Genomic DNA, 20,381 nt, shown 5'->3' with positions numbered 1-20,381 from the left:
TGTTATTTTAACAGTATTTGTTATTGAAATGGCATGAATTTTGTTATTACTGTCTGCCCGGGAAGTTAAAAAGAGTTGCAATTCTTCACAATTTCAGACTTCCCCCACCGCGCAATCAGACCAACAACTGTTTCAAGGAAATTTCAAATTACGCTGCAGAACTGCAACCACAACAAAAAAAAACTTCTCTCGAGTTCAGGGTACAAATCGATTTTATTTTTGTACAAACACAATTGCTGCACACTCAGGGTTTCCAAAATAACTAAAGCTTATGGAAACTCGACGCTCGTCCTGCCGCGGGGCCCGACAAGCTTAAGGGTGTTCTTCTGGGTGGCTAGCAAATACATCTCCGATCTTGGACCATTCCTAGTCACTGAGTCTGTTGTTTTACGCTATCTACTACTCTACGTTCATTGTTGTGGTTGTGTGTGTGTGTGCTGATACTACCTGATACTGGTGTGAACAATCTTAGAGTAAACTTTTTGGTGGAAACTTTTTAGGCTAACATTAACACGACAGTAGAGTAGAGTTTTGTTTTTTTCTCTCTGGTTGTAGAAGGTATAATTTAACATTAAACGAACATTAAGCTAGCAGAGTTAGTGGGGGGGGTTGGGGACGTCCTGGACGCTTAATCGTCTCCACCGGTCATGACCTCCATGAATTCTGCAAGGGGAAGAGAAAGTGAGGTTAGAGTTTTGAACCAGGACGTAGCGAATGAGGTTGGCAACTCACCATCGAAGTCAACGGTTCCGGAACCGTCAGAATCGATTTCCTCGATCATCATGTCCAGATCCTCGGCGGTGATGTTGTCGTCCAGCTCGCGCAGGATTTCGCGCAGCACGGCGGTGGTGATGTAACCGTTGCCCTCCTTGTCGTACAGACGGAACGCCTCCTTCAGCTCCTGCTGCATCGCTTCGGCGTCCTCCTCAACGAGGAACCGGGCGGCCAGCGTAACGAACTCCTCGAACTCCAGCTCACCGGAGCCGTCGGCGTCGACCTCGTCGATGATCTCCTTGAGCAGCTTGTCGTCCAGCTGGTGGCCCAGCATACTCAGGATGGTGCCGACCATCTGGGTGCCGATGCATCCCTTCTTCTCCTGATCGAACGCGTTGAAGGCGTTGCGGAGCACTGTGGAGGAGAGAGGAAAAGGAAGGAGAAATTAGCTGAGTTGTCTTAGCTGATCGTCTAGCTTCTCGCTGAACTGTTTTAAGCGTCCCGTTCAACCGTCTCAACGATTTTTTTTTTTCTTTTCTAGAGCCTGACCGTCTCAAGTTTATGACTGCCTTTGCCTTTTTTTTTCAAAATGTGACCATCTCAAGCTATCGACTGCCTCTTGCAGTTTACAACATGTCAACCATCTCATGGGTATGACCACCTCAACCTGTCAACCCTCTTTAGAAATGACCGTCTCAAACTGTCGATCAGCTTTAGAAATGGTATGTCTCAAACAGTTGACTATCTTAAATGTTTTACCATCTCAACTTCTTTAAGAAGTGACCGTCTCAAGCTGTTGATCCACTCTAGAAGGTGACCGTCTCAAGCCAATGACAAAAACAAGCTTGAAATCCCAATCTGTCGACTGTCAGTCGTATCCTATAAGCTGTTGACCGTCTCAAGCTTAAGACCACCTCAATCTGTCGATCATCTCTAGAAGGGGTGTGTCTCAAACAGTTGACCGTCTCAAGTTCTTGACCATCTCAATCTATGAAACATCCTTAAAAAAGTGACCGTCTCAACAGCTTGAAACTTTAGAAAGTGACCGTTTCAAGCTGCGTCGACTGTTTCACGCAATTGTCAGTCAACCGTTTCAAGCTGATGACCAGTTCAATTTGTCAAAAAGTTGACCGTCTCATGGAACATCTTCAAAACGTGACCGTCTCAAGCTGTTGACAGACTCTAGTAGTTAACCGTCTCAAACTGATAAACGTTTTAATCTGACAACCTACTACAGCAGTGACCGTCTCAAGCTGATGATCACCCTACTAGTTGACTCTCAATCTCAATCTATGGGCCGTCTTCAGCAGGTGGCCGACTTGACAACCGTCTCAAGCTGTTAACTGTCTCAAGTCTCTAGCCTGCTAACGTCTCAATCTGAAACTGTTGTTGATGACCGTCTCAAGCTGTTCAATTGTGTCCAACTGTCAAATGTCAATCGATTGAACAGCTCAAAAGTGCTGAACAACAATCTCAATTGCCTTCAATTTCAAACTCGCAAATAATGTTGCAACTCCGAAATCCCATTCATTCCAAAACTGTGTCCCATTCCGGTGCCGTTGACCATTTCTCCGCACCAATTAAACTGCTGGGATCTATTAATAACACCCACCTCGCAAGGCATGGTCAGCGTCGCAAAAACGTGAGATGGCAGCCGGAATGTAGTTCAGGAAAAATCGAACAGCTCACTTCGACGATTTGAGACGGTCAGGACGGTGTGGGACGAGCTTTAACTTTTGGAAGGCCGGTGAGTGAGGTTGCTATTCCAGCTCTGGTCTGCAGGGACCTGTTAGCTGGCCCAGAAGTGGTCATTGATAGCCCTGGCCGGAGGCAGAGCTGCCTCAATGTTGTGCTTCGTTCCCGGAGTGCAAAAAGGCAAAACAAACTCCTGGGAGGTGATGATTCGAAAGGGTGTAGTCGACTTACTTTATCAAATGAAATAACCCAAATTTGACTTAGAATTTGACATGAATTTGACTTGACTTCAACTTGGCTCTACTTGACTTCGAATTGGCTTCGACTTGACTAGAACTTGACTTGGACTTGACTTGAACTTGACTTTGACTTGACTTTGACTTGACTTCGACTTGACTTGAACTTGACTTGAACTTGACTTGAACTTGACTTGAACTTGACTTGAACTTGACTTGAACTTGACTTGAACTTGACTTGAACTTGACTTGAACTTGACTTGAACTTGACTTGAACTTGACTTGAACTTGACTTGAACTTGACTTGAACTTGACTTGAACTTGACTTGAACTTGACTTGAACTTGACTTGAACTTGACTTGAACTTGACTTGAACTTGACTTGAACTTGACTTAAACTTGACTTGGACTTGACTTGGACTTGAATTGGACTTGACTTGGACTTGACTTGAACTTGGCTTGAACTTGACTTGAACTTGACTTGCAATTGACTTGGACTTGACTTGAACTTGACTTGAACTTGACTTGAACTTGACTTGAACTTGACTTGGACTTGATTTTGACTTAATAAGCTAGACTTGAACCCTTTCGAAATGTTCCCCTCCCTATTCCGGTCAACAACAACAGCTTGTCGAGGACGGGATCGGAAATTTATTGCCATTTTCACTGGTCCGTCGGTGCATCGATGCTTCTGATGGTTACTGGCAAACCCCACGGACGCCCTTTCGGATGGGGACGTGCCTAGCTTACCGCCACGGACCTCGGTCTGGTGCTGTGGCCAAAAGGGATGGTTTGCCCCTGTCGACAGTGGATTGCGTCGATTTGTCTGTGGGGCTGTTGTGATTCAATTTTGAATGAGCTTTCGAGGCGGGGAAAGAAATTGTTTTCTTTTTGTTGTTGCTATTGATTTATTTCCGACACGTGGGAGTTTGGCAAGTACATTTTTGGATTTTGTAATTTGAGCGTCACCAGCGGTGATGGATGAGAGTGCTGGGAAAGGGTAAAGGGCGGACACTTGTTGATTATTTAATTACAATTTTTACGATCGACTCATTTTGAAGTAAATACAAGTATAAATAAAGAGTAAAGTAAATTTTTGTTCCCTGTTAGTTACACACAGTTGCAAATAAGTTACAACAAATTGAAAGTAAGTTACAACTAGTTGAAAATCAGTAACAACAAGTTGCAAATAAGTTGCAACAAGTTGCAAATAAGTAACAACAAGTTGTGAATAAGTTACAACTTGTTGCAAGTATGTTACAACTAGTTGCAAATAAGTTGCAACAAGTTGCAATTAAGTAACAACAAGTTGTGAATAAGTTACAACAAGTTGCAAAAAGTTAAACTAAGTCGCAGATGTGTCACAACTAGTTACAATAAGTTGCAAATAAGTAACTGCAAGTTGCAAGTATGTCACAACAAGTTGTGAATAAGTAACGTAACATCAAAAAGACAACAAAATGTGTTCAACTAGCTTAAAATATAATCTAATCTTGCTATTTGAAGCAAATTCCAACAAATCTTTTAAGTCAACTCTCAGAAGTACGAACAGTCCTAAAAGGTTAGTTAAACAAAACCCATTAAACTTTTATCCACGAAAAAAAAAAGTGCTCTCACCATGAAAGTTTTCCTACAAAAGTGACCCCCTCGTGAGGCTTCTCAAATTGGTCCGATCCATTAGCTGCCTCGGAACACATCCGGCCATTTTCCGTTCATTTCGGTTATCAAAGCCGACCTGTTTTACGAAACCTTTTTGATTTGACTTCCATGAAAAAAAAACTCCCTCCCACCGGAACAGTCCGGAAAGTCCGACCCAAAAGGCCGTCATTATTCTCCGGCATCTCCGGTCACACGAGAAAGAAAAAAACGGAACCTGGAGTTGGAAATTGTGCCGACATAATCGATTTTTCTCACCTCTTCACCTGTCAAAGGAAAAATGGGACAAAGTTTGCACAAAGAAACTAGTGCCAAAACCTGGACCAAGCAGCAAGAATTGTCACAGGTGTCCTTCCGGAGACATTGGAAAGCTGAAAAGAGTTGATTTTCCATTCATTTTCCTAGCTGGTACATTTCCAGGGAGCGAGAGAGGTTACTTTGTATATTGGTCCGGAAAGTGAACTTTATCTCGGTTTTTCGAAGCTGTTCTTGCGAAAGAAAGCAGAAAAGTCGAGGAATCTGGCGAAAAAATCATCAAGTTTGAAGTCAATTTGAAGTTGACTTTAAGTTGACTTGAAATAGACTTGAAGTTGACTTGAAATTAGCTTGAAGTTGACTTGAAGTTGACTTGAAGTTGACTTGAAGTTGACTTGAAGTTGACTTGAAGCTGACTTGAAGATGACTTGAAGTCGATTTGAAATTGGCTTGAAGTCAAGTCAAGTTTAAGTCAAATTCAAGTCAAATTCAAGTCAAGTTCAAGTCAAGTTTAAGTCAAGTTCAAGTCAAGTCCAAGTCAAATTCAAGTCTTTATCTCGGTTTTTCGAAGCTGATCTTTCGAAAAAAAGCAGAAAAGTTGAGGAATCTGGTGAAAAAATCATCAAGTTTGAAGTCAACTTGAAACTGACTTGAAGTTGACTTGAAGTTGACTTGAAATTGGCTTGAAGTTGACTTGAAGTTGACTTGAAGTTGACTTGAAGTTGACCTGAACTTGACTTGAAGTTGACTTGAACTTGTCTTGAAGTTGACTAAAAGTTGACTTGAAATTGGCTTGAAGCTGACTTCAAGCTGACTTTAGGTTGATTTATGTTGAAGTGACGCAACTCCAAAGCCTTTTAGTTGACTTCATCAGCACACTGTCCAGAGGGCCCTGGCTGCCGGTGAGGTAACTGAACCGTCCAACAACTTTGTTGGTTCTGCGTCGAGGAGTTCATTTTTCAACCTGCTTTTTCCTCCCCCTCAAAGGGGACCACGTCAACCCGGGCGTCCGGTCCGGAGGTTGTTTCCTTTTTTTCCCCCCTGCAACGCTTCTTCACGCTCGGAAATTTGATCAACGTTTATGAATGTAATTTATTATTTAAAAACACTGTTACATGCAAGCGGATACTTTTGCTCGCTCGCTGGTTTCGGTTTTGGTGGCTTGGTCATACTATTTTTTTTTTTTTGCTTTCTTTGAACAAAGACCACGCCAGCGAGTTGTGGTCTTGGTCCTAGGGAACAGGACGTTCGTTGTTTACGAGGTCCTTTTATCGCTCGTTAAGTTAAAGCTTTTAGCGCGCACCGTAATGGGATAAAAACAAGTGATTATACCCTGGAGGAATGCCCTGGGATTTGGCTTTGGGAGGTTTTGGCTAGGGGGGTTTCTAGTTTGTGTTTAAATTAAAGTCGGAAAGTTTGGCTTTCTTCAGATTGTTCAGAAGTCATTGGCTAGACCTAGACTTGAGTTAAACTCGTGTTACCCTATTCTTTAATGAATTTTACTCAAATTTGAATTGTACATAACTTGAACATGAATTGAACTTGACTTGAAGTTGACCTGAACTTGACTTGAACTTGACTTGAACTTGACTTGAACTTGACTTGAACTTGACTTGAACTTGAATTGAACTTAGACTTGACTTGAACTTGACTTGGACTTGACTTGGACTTGACTTGTACTTGACTTGAACTTGACTTGAACTTGACTTGAACTTGACTTGAACTTGATTTGAACCTGACTTGAACTTGACTTGAACTTGACTTGAACTTGACTTGAACTTGACTTGAACTTGACTTGAACTTGACTAAAACTTGACTTGAACTTGACTTGAACTTGACTTGAACTTGACTTGAACTTGACTTGAACTTGACTTGAACTTGATTCCAAGTTGAGTTGTTGACTTGAAATTGACTTGAAGTTGATTTGAAGTTGACTTGAGCTTGACTTGAGGTTGTTGACATAAATTTTATTTGATAATAATCATGATTCTTAATAGGCTTCAAATTGATTTAAAATCAATTTAAAATTGTTTACTTTTTGGCAAAGACTTGACTTAGGCTGAGGCAGATCTTGGATTGAATCAATTTGACTTAAATAAAAAAACATAAAGAGATTGCTAGGTCAAAATTAAGTTATCAAAATCCAATTTTGACTTGTTGTGCATCAACCTTGGTCAACCTTGGCCTGTAATGCTACTAATTTCTTCCCAACAAACAATGTAGAGCAACGAGATCGGCTGATTTTTTAAGAACAAAACTCAACAGTCGTCCATCAACACTTGATTCTCTTACCGCATTTGGCAAATGCAACGCTGGACTAATATTTTAAAACGGATTAATGATCTTCAAACAAATCGCAGTGTTTTTAGTTCCTTTCAAATATTTTTGAAATAAAATTCCAAAAAAAATTACGCTTCTTCGAAATGTTACCGCAGAGATTTCCCCTCTCGTGTGAACTGTTATATCATAGGTGCAGCGGAGTCAGCAGGCACGATCCACCGTAAAATGGTTGTTTGTCAATTGTTGTCACTGTTGTTGCACTTGTTGCACTCGGTGCATCAAAATAAACCTCAACCCAGACCCAGCTGTTAGCCGAGGAGCTATTTTTGTGTGCTCTCGTGACGAAGATTTCATTATATTTTAAGAAAATAGACAATATTCTTCAAATTGTTTGTTGACAAATTTATTGAACAAAATATGAAAATAAAAATAGCTTCCGAATTGTCAAAAATGTGCCAATAAAGCATAACGTCAACAATATGACAGCTACACTTTTCCCGATTTGGTTTAGTTGGCCTTTTCTCTGCTCTCTAAAATCAAATGTCACTTTTCAAAAGGGCGTAACGTTGGATGTAAACAGACAGGTTATGTCGAGGTGTTGGTTTGAAATCTTGTTTACTTCTAAAATTACGGCCTACTTGGATTATTTAAACAATCGAAAAAATGTCAAATTTTTAGATTAGTTTTATTCATTTGTTTACATTTGTGTTTACAGATAAAAATCTTTAATAAAAAAAATATCAGAATTAACTTTTCAGTCCCTCTCCAAATGTTTCTCCCCAAATCCTGCAACTGGCAGTAATACAACCGATTGAAACGAACACACTGGTGCCGCGTCGGTCGATTGTTATTCATCGCACACAACGCCAGTCAGACGGGCTGCCCATTCATAACGGTGTGTTGGTATTTCCTATCCGTTGCACGGGATCCACCACACCAGCAACGTTTTTTTTTTGCGCTCAAAAATGCGCTCTTTGTAACAAATCCTGTCCGGGAGGTTTAAATTTATACCGAAACATCTCTTTCCTCGGCGTTTCCCCGACCTCACCACCATCATGGAAATTTCACACGTGCTCCGCAAACATAAAGTCCCATTGAAAAACGAGATTTTCCCTTCCGTCCATCCCGCATGCCACCTCGCTCGTGTGAAAAAAGATCTGAAAATGTTATTTTTAGTGCACTCCTCTTGGACCGGACTGAGAGATCGCAATCCAACTAAATTTGATCCACTTTTAAAATCTCCTAATGTGAGGGAAAGAGACGGAACGCTGGGCACGATTATAGCTGATTTCAACCGGACACGGGATTTATGTTGCATCGTGAGAGAAGCGGCACTTTGCGGGATGACTTAAGCGGCATTTTGTCACCAATCATTAGGAATGACAACTCTCAACTTCTAAAAAAAATAGTTTAGAAATATCAAAATTACGACCTTTTCAAACCACCCACGCGATCCTCACCCTTTTCCGCGATCTTCGAAGAAGATCTCCACCCTGCAACGATCAGTGGTTCGTGTCTCGACTAAATGTCGCGCGACATCGCGCGAAAATCTTGTTGCATCGCGCGCATCTTCCGCGGAAGAGAGAGAGAGAGCAGAGTGAAATTACGCGAAAGTGGGCGAGTTACGAGTCGAAATCGGTGAGCAGCAAAACACATGTTTCACAAGTGGCGAACGATGTGTTTACCAGTTCTTGGCACTGTTTGGGGTTCCGAGATCCGAGGTTCCGGTAGTGGGTAGAGAAGTAGGTAGTTGGTGTTTGTTTGGACAAAATTTGGACTGTTTGCTGGCGAGGATCGTTAATTTATTTTCATGGGAATTGTGTGTTGGTGGGAGATTGTTTACGTTGCAAGGTTTAGTAGCTACTTGTAATTAGATGACGTGCTTTTGGGAAATTTGAGAAAACTTTTATTTGATGTGGTTGCTCAAGTATAATTTGAAATGCATTTCTTTTGTTATAAAAACTTATTAATTTCAGATCAAATGAACATTTACTGTTTTTTGAAGATCATAGCGAAAATAAAACAAATGCTTTTTAATTTTATTCAAATTATTGTTAACATCATTGACCCTCAACCATAAAAAATAATAAATAAATTTGTCTCTGTCGGTTCTATCCTCAGTAAATCACCTCCAATTTTTTTTTTTTCGTGAGAATAATAAACTTTGACATCTTAAAATCTTAAAATCATTAAATCCTCTTTTAAAGTAGTTGTGTTGAAATTTGAAGGGAACTATATTTTTGCAAACAGCTGTCCTTTTTACAAATAATATTTTGCAATTAGTATGCTAACTAGTGCTCAAAATATCAAATGGAAAAAAAGTATTTTGAGCTAAAGTTAGACCGTTGAAATTATGCTTAAACCAGGGGTACCCAACCTTTTGACTCTGTGGGCCAGATCTGATTTTTCTGATGCAGTGGCGGGCCGGAACTAATGTTGGTAAAAGTAAACTTTTTTTTTGATAAAGTTTATATTGTAAGGTTGTTTCAAGTAAACAAATAAATAAAGTAGCGTTACAAATAAAATTCATATATCCTGAGTTTAAGAAAGAAAAACAATGATAACTTTATATTAATATGTGTTTATTTATTTTATTTTTATTTGATAAGGTTAAAATCGTATTGTAATTGTATGGTCGATTGAAATTAAATACGCTGATATTATTGACTACAAAAAATCTAATTTCGTCTTTCAAGTTTTTTTCAAGTTTCAAAAAACAACGAAACAAGATAAAATTTGTTGAATCGAAATTTGGATTCAAATCTATCTCTATACAAATATTTTACAAAACATTTTAAAATGATTGTTATGACACGAAATTTAAAACAGCGTTAAAAAATAAATTTATGGTAGTTTTTTATTCGTATTTCTTAAAATTTCTTATTATTTATTATTGAAATTTATGGAAAAAAAATCAACCAGTTTTCTTGACGTATTTTGTTTTTTTTTTAGTATTTAAAAAATATTAGCAACGATCTTTATTTTAACATGATTAATTTGATTTTTAAAGCTTTTTTTCCAGCAAAACTTTGTCATTGAAAAGTTGTTCTGAAATTTAAATTTAGTGTCTTTCGGTCTTTTTGCACATTTTTCAGCTTAAATAATTGACTCTGAAAATATGAATATAGGAATGATAAAAATTAAATTCAAACATATAGAATTTTTAAATGTGAAATAAAATAATTTAAAGAAGACAAAGGCAAAATCCAAACAAAACGATGAATAAGCCAAATATAATGTTATAAGCAAAAATAGATCAAAAAAATGTTTTTTTTTTATATCTGAAAATTTAAATTTCTAATTTTGGAACTCAATTTATTTATTGAGTATTTCATGAACAGCCTTTAGGGCTAGTCATAGAACTATTTTCAAAATGCCATCGCGGGCCGGATGAAATGGCCTCAAGGGCTGGATCCGGACAGTGGGCCGGACGTTGGGCAGGCCTGGTTTAAAGTTTCATAGATCATTTAAAAATAGTTCAAATTTTTGTGAAATTCTGATGTACAGAACCAATCATAATGGCAAAAATTGATTATAAATACAAAATTAAATATTTATAGTTTCATTTTTTAAAAATACCTTCACAACTTCCTTATTGAAAAAATAGATGTGTCAAAATTATCTCAAATAAATTTATGATAAAGTTAAATAAATCAGTCGTATGAAATTTAAATTTTATACCCTACCCGTAATGCAAAGTATGAACATTTTAGAGAGTATTTTTGAAAAATACGGTATTGTGTAAAATTTCCAGTATTCAATTCCAAATACTCTTAAAACGCGAATAAAATTTTAAATCGTTTGATTTCCTGTATTTTGAAAATTTGTAATTATTTTTTTTTATTTTGTTTAAGTGTTTATACTTTGAAACATATCATATTATCAAAATAAAAATGTATATTGTTATTGAAAGCATTGAAGTTTAAACATGTTTTGGTTGGAATAATTCAATTTTAGAAATATGCAAGCCTTACCCGAAAAAAATTGTTTTCCTTTTTTCGCTTGTTGACGTTTTTAGCTCTTTCCTTATCAGCCTCCTATGATCAAAATTTGAGTTTACGCAACTTTTTCCATACAATCTGCAGATTTTCCGGAATCGGTTCCAGAGTGGCCAAAGTTGCCACTTTTTGTCCTAAGAACCTTCCTTGGGCTTACACGAACCTAACGCAACTAAAAGTGCCTCGATCCGACGTTCCGTGTTCAACTGATTCGCGTTCGAACAAAACCATCGAATTTTTTTATATATATAGAAGATTAAAAAAGAGTTATCATCGGAAAATCGCAAAATGCATTTTTTCGCAGAAATTTTTGTTTTCGTCAAATCTTACATTTTTTTTAAATTAATGATTGCAAAACAACTGAACTAGCTTTTTACATTTTAAAACAGTTTTTTAATTTTGAAACTTTGGCTTTTTATTTCATAATATTTATATTGTTTTATTATTAAAAGAGGTTACTAATTTTCTTTTTAAAATTCTGTTATATCTTTTTTTTTTCATTTCATATTCAGCACCAACTACGACCATTTCCAGTTTGACAAATCTAAATCCTGAGTTAGATTACAAGCTTATTTTATTTGAAGAAAAAAACATATCAACAACTTATTGACAATCTTACAAAATCCTGATAAGCAACGGATGTGTTTTATTGGATAACATTTTTATGCATACGGTGATCCAATACCACAATTCCTACGCAAACAGTAATCTGCCTCAAATGTGGTCTAGGATTTTCTTCTCAAAAGAGTTGTACACATTTTTTTTAGGTCATTAGGGTGGTTCATGCCGCGTCAGGGTGATCCAAAAATGAAATTTTTACAATTTTCTCAAAAATAGTCTAATTTTACCAAAAACAATACTAGTTTTAACATTATTCTAAAAATAAATCTACAATATACCATATTATTACAGTTTTAAAACAAAATTCCATAAATTTAAATTTCCATTTCATACTTTCGATCGATCACATTCACCCAAAAAAGCACCAAAGAAAGCATTGCTTGCCCAAACAACCCAAAACCAGCACTCTCACGACCATTTCACGTCTCATCAAACGGTGAGGTAGTGTGACCCAGTAACCGGAGACGGGGGGGGAGGAGATTTGGCAGCCCCTTTGAAAGAGATACACTTTGTCATGTCCAAAAAGCAAAGCAGCAAAAACCAACATTAGTCTAGACCGCAAAATGTAGTTCAAATGATCGTTTATGTAATCTCTCTCTTCTCGGTCATGAGTAAGTTCATTTTTTTTTTTTTGCTTTTAGGGAAGCTTGTGGTCGAGCGAACCGCCTTAGGACCAAGGGTCCAAAAAATGTGCAGAAGAAAAGAAAGAAGTCAATTATAATTGACACTCTATGAGAGTCGTCAGCCCGACAGGGCTGAAACTACACGCACTTCTTTTTTATTCAGCTGCCACTGGCTGGAGAAACCTTCCCCCAAGCCATGTTTAGGAGTGCACAGTGAAAACTTTTATAATTTCTTCAAGATTTTAAACATTAAGTCAGCTTTTTTTTATTTTCAATAAAAAATCAATTTTTTTTTCAAGAAAATAATTTCTTAATGTGCGCCTAATTCCCCGCGAAGGTTTTGGGGGACCACACGCGAAGCCACAATTAAAATGAGCTTTCGCTGGGCAGGTCACGAATTCGCTGCCTCTTTGGGAGCCCGCCAATTGGTGGCAGGCGTGAAGGTGGTTTGCACGCTGAATTTGGGTCGGATTCCCTCGGGGTTTGTTCGACATGGGGGGACTGCGGCGCAAATGACCCAATCAGGTGGCGCAGAATCATAGATTTTGTCCAGCTGAAGTTCATTTAGATACATGTTGTTGATGTTTTTAAACAAAACTTTAAAAAGTTTTGAAGAAAAACATTATTGTTAATGGTAGAAATTGATAAATGAATTTCTGACAAATTTCAAATTAAATTTAATCAATAATCTAAGAAAAGTTCTGAAGAGTTATTAAAATTAAAATAGATTTTCAACCATTTACGACTACCATTCTTTATGCTCCTAATAGCTCGTAAAACCAGCACCACAGTTCCCCGGAGGGGGTTGCAAGTATTTAAGCTGCTTTTAATGGTTCACTTTTTACTGCTGCAGGTGTGATAAACTAGCGCTAAGCTGCTTGTATTCAACGCTTGCGTTGGGTGCAGTTCTGATAATTATTCGCCATTTTTGGAAAGGGTAGACTGCTAAAATTAGTGATATTTAATCTCATCCGAAACGAGCTCAAGGACTGGTTGGTGATAAACTATTTTGAGGCGAACATTATTAGGTTTTGGCAAATTGGCAAACCATTTTACAATAAACTAGAAAAAAAAGAATAAATAACTTTAAAATCTGACCCGATTATGGGGTTGGCGAAATTTCCAAGAAACAAACAAAAAAAACAATCAAAATTTACTGCCATCGAAGCGCATAAACTTCCTGCTCGCCACCAACATTGTGCCAGTGTGCAAAATCATACTAATTTGGCACGAAACCACCCGAACAATTCGCCAGTCTAACCCATGTTTTGGGCTTTATTTAATGGATTGTGTTTGGCTTTGTCCCACGCAAGCAAAACACCAGCAAAGTTCGCCGCTGGTCAAATTTGATTGTGTCAAACGTTGATTGAGTTAGGGTGGCTAGGGTAGAAATAAACAAAAATTTGAATGTTTTTTAAATATTGTTTAACCATTTTGATTTTTTTTAATAAGTTTGATTGAGTTTGATTGACAAATCGTTCGGAACTGCCAAGGATCAGGAACACGAAAAGTAAGTGGGAAGCAATTTGTACCAGCGAATCCGGAAATATTTGTTGGGAGTGAAGATATTCGGTGCTAAATGAACACTTCCACTTCATCCGACCGGCTTGTGTCCTGTCAAGATCCTGGAGTCAGACTTTCGGGTCTTGGTGAGAGCTTTCCATGATTATTTGATATTTGATTATATTCTCCTAAATTATACAATATTATAAATTCAATAACCCTCCTACCCCTTTCCCACTTTTCCATTCCCCAATCCCGATTTCCCCAACCCCATTTTTTTCCATTTACACTTCCCCCTAAAAATATAATAACACTAACACACCACACCTAACTGATTCGGAGCGTTTGGTGCGGTATGTCCACGCATCCTTCCTCCCCTGATGATTCTGTGAAATGTGCTCCGTTCACAGAATCTGTCTCTGCGGTTAATGCAACGCAGTAGGCCTGGCAGCTTTAATTTTTGCTTTACATTTTCGGGGTAACTCGGATGTTCTGCAATTATTAATACTGACAAGAAAGGACTTGGGGCGTAATCTAACCGCAAGTTCTTTCAGGATGCTTTCTTCTGACTGGCTACGCTTGTGTTCGATTAGATTAGATTAGATTATAAGTTCTGCTTTGTTTAAAAGTCAAAATGAGAAGTTTTAAGTTACTTTTTTTAAAAATTCCAAATTTCGTTATTGTGTATTTTGTACAAACTAGTTGTGAAAGTCTTTAAAAGTTTGGGTTCTATTTTTTTAAATTTAGAAAAAAAAGCAAAAAATTAAAAATGCAAAACTAATTCCCTATTTTCTTAAGTTTTACAAAAAAAAATATTCCCTATGTTAAATGAAGCCATATTGCGTCATTAGTATTTCCTAACAAATCTCCTGGTGTAGATGTTAAAAAATAGGTACAGAATAAATCGTTTTTTTTTTTTAATTTTGCTCGTAATGACTACAAGTAAGTCCTCCAGATAAATATATTGTAATTTTTGTTTTTTTTTTTGTTCGTTTGGGGGCAATTTTCACGCTTGAAATAAGAACTGTGTAAAAACTGTTACAAGAGCTATATTGTTTTGAAGAAAAACTGTGATTTTTATAATTATCGAATAGGTTATGTTAATAATCAATTTTTAATTTTTGAGATTCAAAATCAAATAAGGTATCTGAAATGACTAAACAATACTCTGTTTTCAATTAGAAATTTGAAAAAAAAATTGCATTTTATCAACTAATAAGCCCACATTTTTTGATCTTGGAAACTATGGTTCGATGTAAAAAAAATAATTCATTTTGTAGTTTTTTGCTTTTATTAATATAATTGATTTGTTCGATCAAACCTTACATTTTAAAAATGGGAAAAAGAAATAATATTGACATTTTCAAATACTTTTGAGAAAAGCAGGAAAAAACCCCAAAGGTTTTTTTACAGTGAAAATAAAACCAATAGTTTACGAGACATCGTATGTTTGAAATTCAGATTTTTATCGTGTCATTTTCCAGACCATTCTCTATAATAAAAAAAACAAGTTGCAAAAAACATCAGCGTGAGTCGTACTTTTATCCAACAAGTTTATCGAGTAGAATAAATACAACGAGTGCTGAAAAAAATGTATTTTGTCAATAAATCGTTTAAATCAAAAAAATGTTGAAAAGTGTTACTTTTCGAAACAAGTGCTGAAAAGTTCAACTTTTCAGCACCCATTTGAGTGCTGAAAAGTAGAACTTTTCAGCATTTATTTTGAAAAGTGTTGCTATTCGGTTCTGTTATTTTTGGTACAGAAAAGTAGGCAATTTCGTCGTTCAAGAATGACAGGGAAAGTAAGTAGTTTCACGACGGAATTGCAAAAAGTATTTTAAAGCACTGTTGTATTTTGCGATTAGAGCAATTCTCTGCATCATTAGTTTGTCCATACTATTTTCCATATAAATAAGCCAGCTGTCCATACAAAAATGATGTATGAAAATTCAAAAAACTGTATCTTTTAAAGGTATTTTTTGATCGATTTGGTGTCTTCGGCAACGTTGTAGGTATGGCTAAGAACTAAACTGAAAAAAAATGATAAACGGCAAATTTTTCTAAGATTTTTTAATTTACCGTCATCAGGGGTGACATTGGGTCTGGGGAGTGAGATTGGGTCATACAAAAATGCTGAAATTTGTATAACCCAATCTCACCCCCCAGACCCAATGTCACCCCTGATGACGGTAACTTTTTCTCACTTAGACTTGATTTGTAAAAAAAAAAACACTGTTTTAAATTTATTTTTATTTTTGATATGCTTTAGGGAACATCAAATGCCAACTTTTCAGAAATTTCCAGGTTGTGCAAAATATCTTTGAACGTTTGAAGTTATGAATTCAAAAAGAACTTTAGTGCAATTTTGATAAAGTGCACCGTTTTCAAGTTAAAGCCATTTTTAGGTATCTTTATTGAAAATAGTCGAGATTTTTAATTTTTTTTTAAATCAGTGTAATTGTTTGCCCACTATTGAAAAAAAAATTGAAAAGCTGAGAAAATTCTCTATGTTTTGCTATTTTAAATTTAGTTGATGCGACCTTTAGTTGCTGAGATATTGCCATGCAAAATTTTAAAAACAGAAAAATTGATGTTTTCTAAGTCTCACCCGTGAGAATTTTTGATCTTTTTAAAAAAAAAACAATATTTTCAAATCAAGACATACATTTCAAAATGGCGTATTTTTAAAACTTTTTGAAATGTTAGTCTTGGTTTGAAAATTGTGAAAATATTGTCGTTATGTAAAATTTTCCGAGGAATCCGGTAAAAATATTTTCAGACATAAACTCTTTTGTCCCGAGGCCTTCAAAACAGCATTTTAAGTTTTCATACGACCTTTTCAAATGTTAGGCTAGATTTTTGAAACTTCTTACTATTTTAACCCAAATAGCCAAACTAATCACCTTTCTTTTGCGTCTAAGACAGCTAAAATCGAATTAAATGGCGCGGAGATATGATTTTTTGAAAAAGTGGAATTTGCGAAAATCCATGAAAATGGCCATTTTTCGGACCACCCTAACACGGCGTAGGTCACCCTAATGGCCAAACAAAAAACTACGGGTCTAATTATTTTGACCAAGGAACCCCCAGAAAAAATTTGGGCCCAATTGGAGAACTTTTTGTTACGAATCATGCTGTGGGTCTCGTGGCGCAGGGGTAGCGGCTTCGGCTGCCGATCCCGATGATGCTATGAGACGCGGGTTCGATTCCCGCCTTATCCACTGAGCTTCTATCGGATGGTGAAGTAAAACGTCGGTCCCGGTTTCTCCTGTCTCGTCAGAGGCGCTGGAGCAGAAATCCCACGTTAGAGGAAGGACATGCCCCGGGGGGCGTAGTGCCAATAGTTTCGTTTTTTTTTATATATGTTTTAGAGGACATTAAATGCCAACATTTCAGAAATTTCCAGGTTGTGCAAAAAATCTTTGAACAAGTTATGAATTTTTGAATCAATACTGATATTTTTTCGAAAAATTGAATAATTGAAAAAAAAATTAATTTCATTTTTCGATGTAAAATCAAATTTGCAATCAAAAAGTACTGCAAAGAAATTTTGAATAAGGGCACCGTTTTTAAGTTGTAGCCATTTTCAGGTGACTTTTTTTAAAATAGTCACGATTTTTCATTTTTTAAATCAGTGCAATTGTTTGCCCACTAATGAAAAAAATATTTTTAAAGAGCTGAGAATATTCTCTATGTTTTGCTATTTTAAACTTTGTTGATGCGACCTTTAGTTGCTAAGATATTGCCATGTCTGTTTAAAAACAGAAAAATTGATGTTTTCTAAGTCTCACCCAAACAAACCACAATTTTCTAACTTCGATATCTCAGCTACTAATGGTCCGATTTACAAAGTTAAAATATTAAAAAATCGTGAAAATTTCCGATCTTTTCGAAAACAATATTTTCAAATCAAGACATACATTTCAAAGTGGCGTATTTTTGGACTTTTTGAAATGTTAGTCTTGATTTGAAAATTGTGAAAATATTGTCGTTATGTAAAATTTTCCGAGGAATCCGGCAAAAATATTTTCAGACATAGGCTGTTTTGTCCCGAGGCCTTCAAAACAGCATTTTAAGTTTGCATACGACCTTTTCAAATGTTAAGCTAGATTTTTGAAACTTCTTACTATTTTTCCCAAAAAGCCAAACTAATCACCTTTCTTTTGCGTCCAAGACAGCTAAAATCGAATTAAATGGTGCGGAGATATGATTTTTTGAAAAAAGTGGTTTTTGCGAAAATCGACGAAAATGGCAATTTTTTGGACCACCCTAACACGGCGAAGGTCACCCTAATGGACAAACAAATAAATACGGGTCTAATTATTTTGGCCAAAGAACCCCCAGAAAATTTTTGAACCCTATTGGAGAACTTTTTTCTTTCAAATCATGCTGTTTTCGTGGGGAATTGCTGAATTGAGGCTCACAGAATACCTTCTTTCAGATCACTCATAAACATTTTTATTGCATTTTGTGTAAATTTTTGTAGTTCTTATTGCTTAAGATTTATGCAAAAAAGCATGAAACTAACTGTGCTTTGGGTAATTCTCTACCAACTCACACGAAATCGGGAAAAGTTGCCCCGACCCCTCTTCGATTTGCGTGAAACTTTGTCCTAAGGGGTAACTTTTGTCCCTGATCACGAATCCGAGGTCCGTTTTTTGATATCTCGTGACGGAGGGGCGGTACGACCCCTTCCATTTTGAACATGCGAAAAAGAGGTGTTTTTCAATAATTTGCAGCCTGAAACGGTGATGAGATAGAAATTTGGTGTCAAAGGACTTTTATGTAAAATTAGACGCCCGATTTGATGGCGTACTCGAATTCGAAAAAACGTATTTTCATCGAAAAAACACTAAAAGTTTTAAAATTCTCCCATTTTCCGTTACTCGACTGTAAAAAATTGGAACATTTCATTTTATGGGAAATTTAATGTACTTTTCGAATCTACATTGACCCAGAAGGGTCATTTTTCATTAGAACAAAATTTTTCATTTAAAATTTCGTGTTTTTCTAACTTTGCAGGGTTATTTTTAGAGTGTAACAATGTTTTACAAAGTTGTAGAGCAGACAATTACAAAAATTTTGATATATAGACATAAGGGGTTTGCTTATAAACATCACGAGTTATCGCGATTTTACGAAAAAAAGTTTTGAAAAAGTTACTTTTTGCGTTTCTCTTCGTTTCGTCGTCCGTGTCTGTCGCGGGTGACCATGAACGGCCATGATCGATGACGACCAACTTTTTCAAAACTTTTTTTCGTAAAATCGTGATAACTCGGGATGTTTATAAGCAAACCCTTATGTCTATATATCAAAATTTTTGTAATTGTCTGCTCTACAACTTTGTTAAACATTGTTATACTCTTAAAATAACCCTGCAAAGTTAGAAAACACGAAATTTTAAAATGAAAAATTTTGTTCTAAATGAAAAAATGACCCTTCTGGGTCAATGTAGATTCGAAAAGTACATTAAATTTCCCATAAAATGACATGTTCCAAATTTTTACAGTCGAGTAACGGAAAATGGGAGAATTTTTAAAACTTTTTAGTGTTTTTTCGATGAAAATACGTTTTTTCGGAATTCTGAGTACGCCATCAAATCGGGCGTCTAATTTTACATAAAAGTCCCTTTGACACCAAATTTCTATCTCATCACCGTTTCAGGCTGCAAATTATTGAAAAACACCTCTTTTCCGCATGTTCAAAAATGGAAGGGGTCGTACCGCCCCTCCGTCACGAGATATCAAAAAACGGACCTCGGATTCGTGATCAGGGACAAAAGTTACCCCTTAGGACAAAGTTTCACGCAAATCGAAGAGGGGTCGGGGCAACTGCTGTGTGAGTTGGCGGAGAATTACCCCTTTTAAAAAAGGTTCAATGTAGATACAGTTGACCAATAGCGTAGACTGAAAATTTAGTTTATTTTTTTATGAAACAGACATTACATTTAATTTTTTTCACATATATAATTTTGCTAAGTTAAAAACTTATTTCTAGTTTTTTTAACTTGTCTTTATTTTCTGAGTCAAATCCGTAATTTAAATTGAAGACACTTTTAAGAACCTGCCTAACATTCCACTGCCCACAACTGCTGCTGCAACTCAGCAAAAACAACAACTCCACCTCAAAAATTCGCCAATGCGAATTTAATCGTCGCCTCAGCTAGACAATTTCGCCCCCCCGACGATGTTTTATTGCTTGTTTTGGCGAAACTTATTGGACCCCCATCATTGTGGGACATCCTGTGTGTTGCAGTCTCTGCGATTTTTTTTTTGCTGGGAATTGAAAAAAACGAAACAATTTGCAGTCGATTTAATGGTCGTTTAGTGGGTCACCAAAGAGGTGATTGACGGTTTCGGGTGTAATTGATATTTTGGGGGTGCGTAAGCCACAACATTGGACGCGTAAAGTTGAGTTCATTCAGAAGTGAGCTGAGTTGACGATTGTTTTGCGTAAAGTTAAACTCAGTGTCTACTTGATTGGATAAATTAAATCATTTTTAGTTTCGTCGAGACTCCTACGTCCAAGTCCTTAGTCTTGAAAGCCCTTTTGATCCACTCATCTAATCCCGCAACACTTACGTTCCAGCTGCTGCTTGTCAAGATCCTCCTGTAAGCATAAAGATAAGGAAAAGAAAGAGTTAGCATAAATTTGAATTCAAAACACTAAACTCTAGCAAAAACGAAACAAAAACACCAACAGAACAGTACACTTTCGTTAAGGAACCAAACCAGACACAAGCTCCCAATCATTCGGTGATCTCTCTCTAATCAAAAACGGATTTGCCCTTCGACACTATCC

At 36.6% G+C, this 20,381-nt stretch overlaps 1 protein-coding gene across 3 annotated transcripts in view; it reads right to left on the bottom strand.

Annotated features, from left to right (window-relative positions):
• Positions 1-196: 196 nt before the first annotated feature.
• The window catches only part of LOC6051573 (troponin C, isoallergen Bla g 6.0101), a 38,731-nt gene continuing 18,546 nt past the window's right edge, over positions 197-20,381 (bottom strand). For all 3 annotated transcript variants that reach the window (XM_038263639.1, XM_038263640.1, XM_038263638.1), the window contains exons 2-4: positions 20,162-20,189; positions 733-1,128; positions 197-663 (exon numbers count right to left, since the gene is read on the bottom strand). In XM_038263639.1, the coding sequence (XP_038119567.1) occupies positions 629-663; positions 733-1,128; positions 20,162-20,189 (459 nt within the window). In that variant the 3' untranslated portion in view covers positions 197-628. The remainder of the gene's footprint in view (positions 664-732; positions 1,129-20,161; positions 20,190-20,381) is intronic.

This window comes from Culex quinquefasciatus, chromosome 3, assembly GCF_015732765.1.
Source record: "Culex quinquefasciatus strain JHB chromosome 3, VPISU_Cqui_1.0_pri_paternal, whole genome shotgun sequence".
In the NCBI taxonomy this organism is placed as follows: Eukaryota; Metazoa; Arthropoda; class Insecta; order Diptera; family Culicidae; genus Culex; species Culex quinquefasciatus.
The sequence above is the reverse complement of the archived record's forward strand: the minus strand, read 5'-3'. Positions and strand labels throughout refer to the sequence as shown.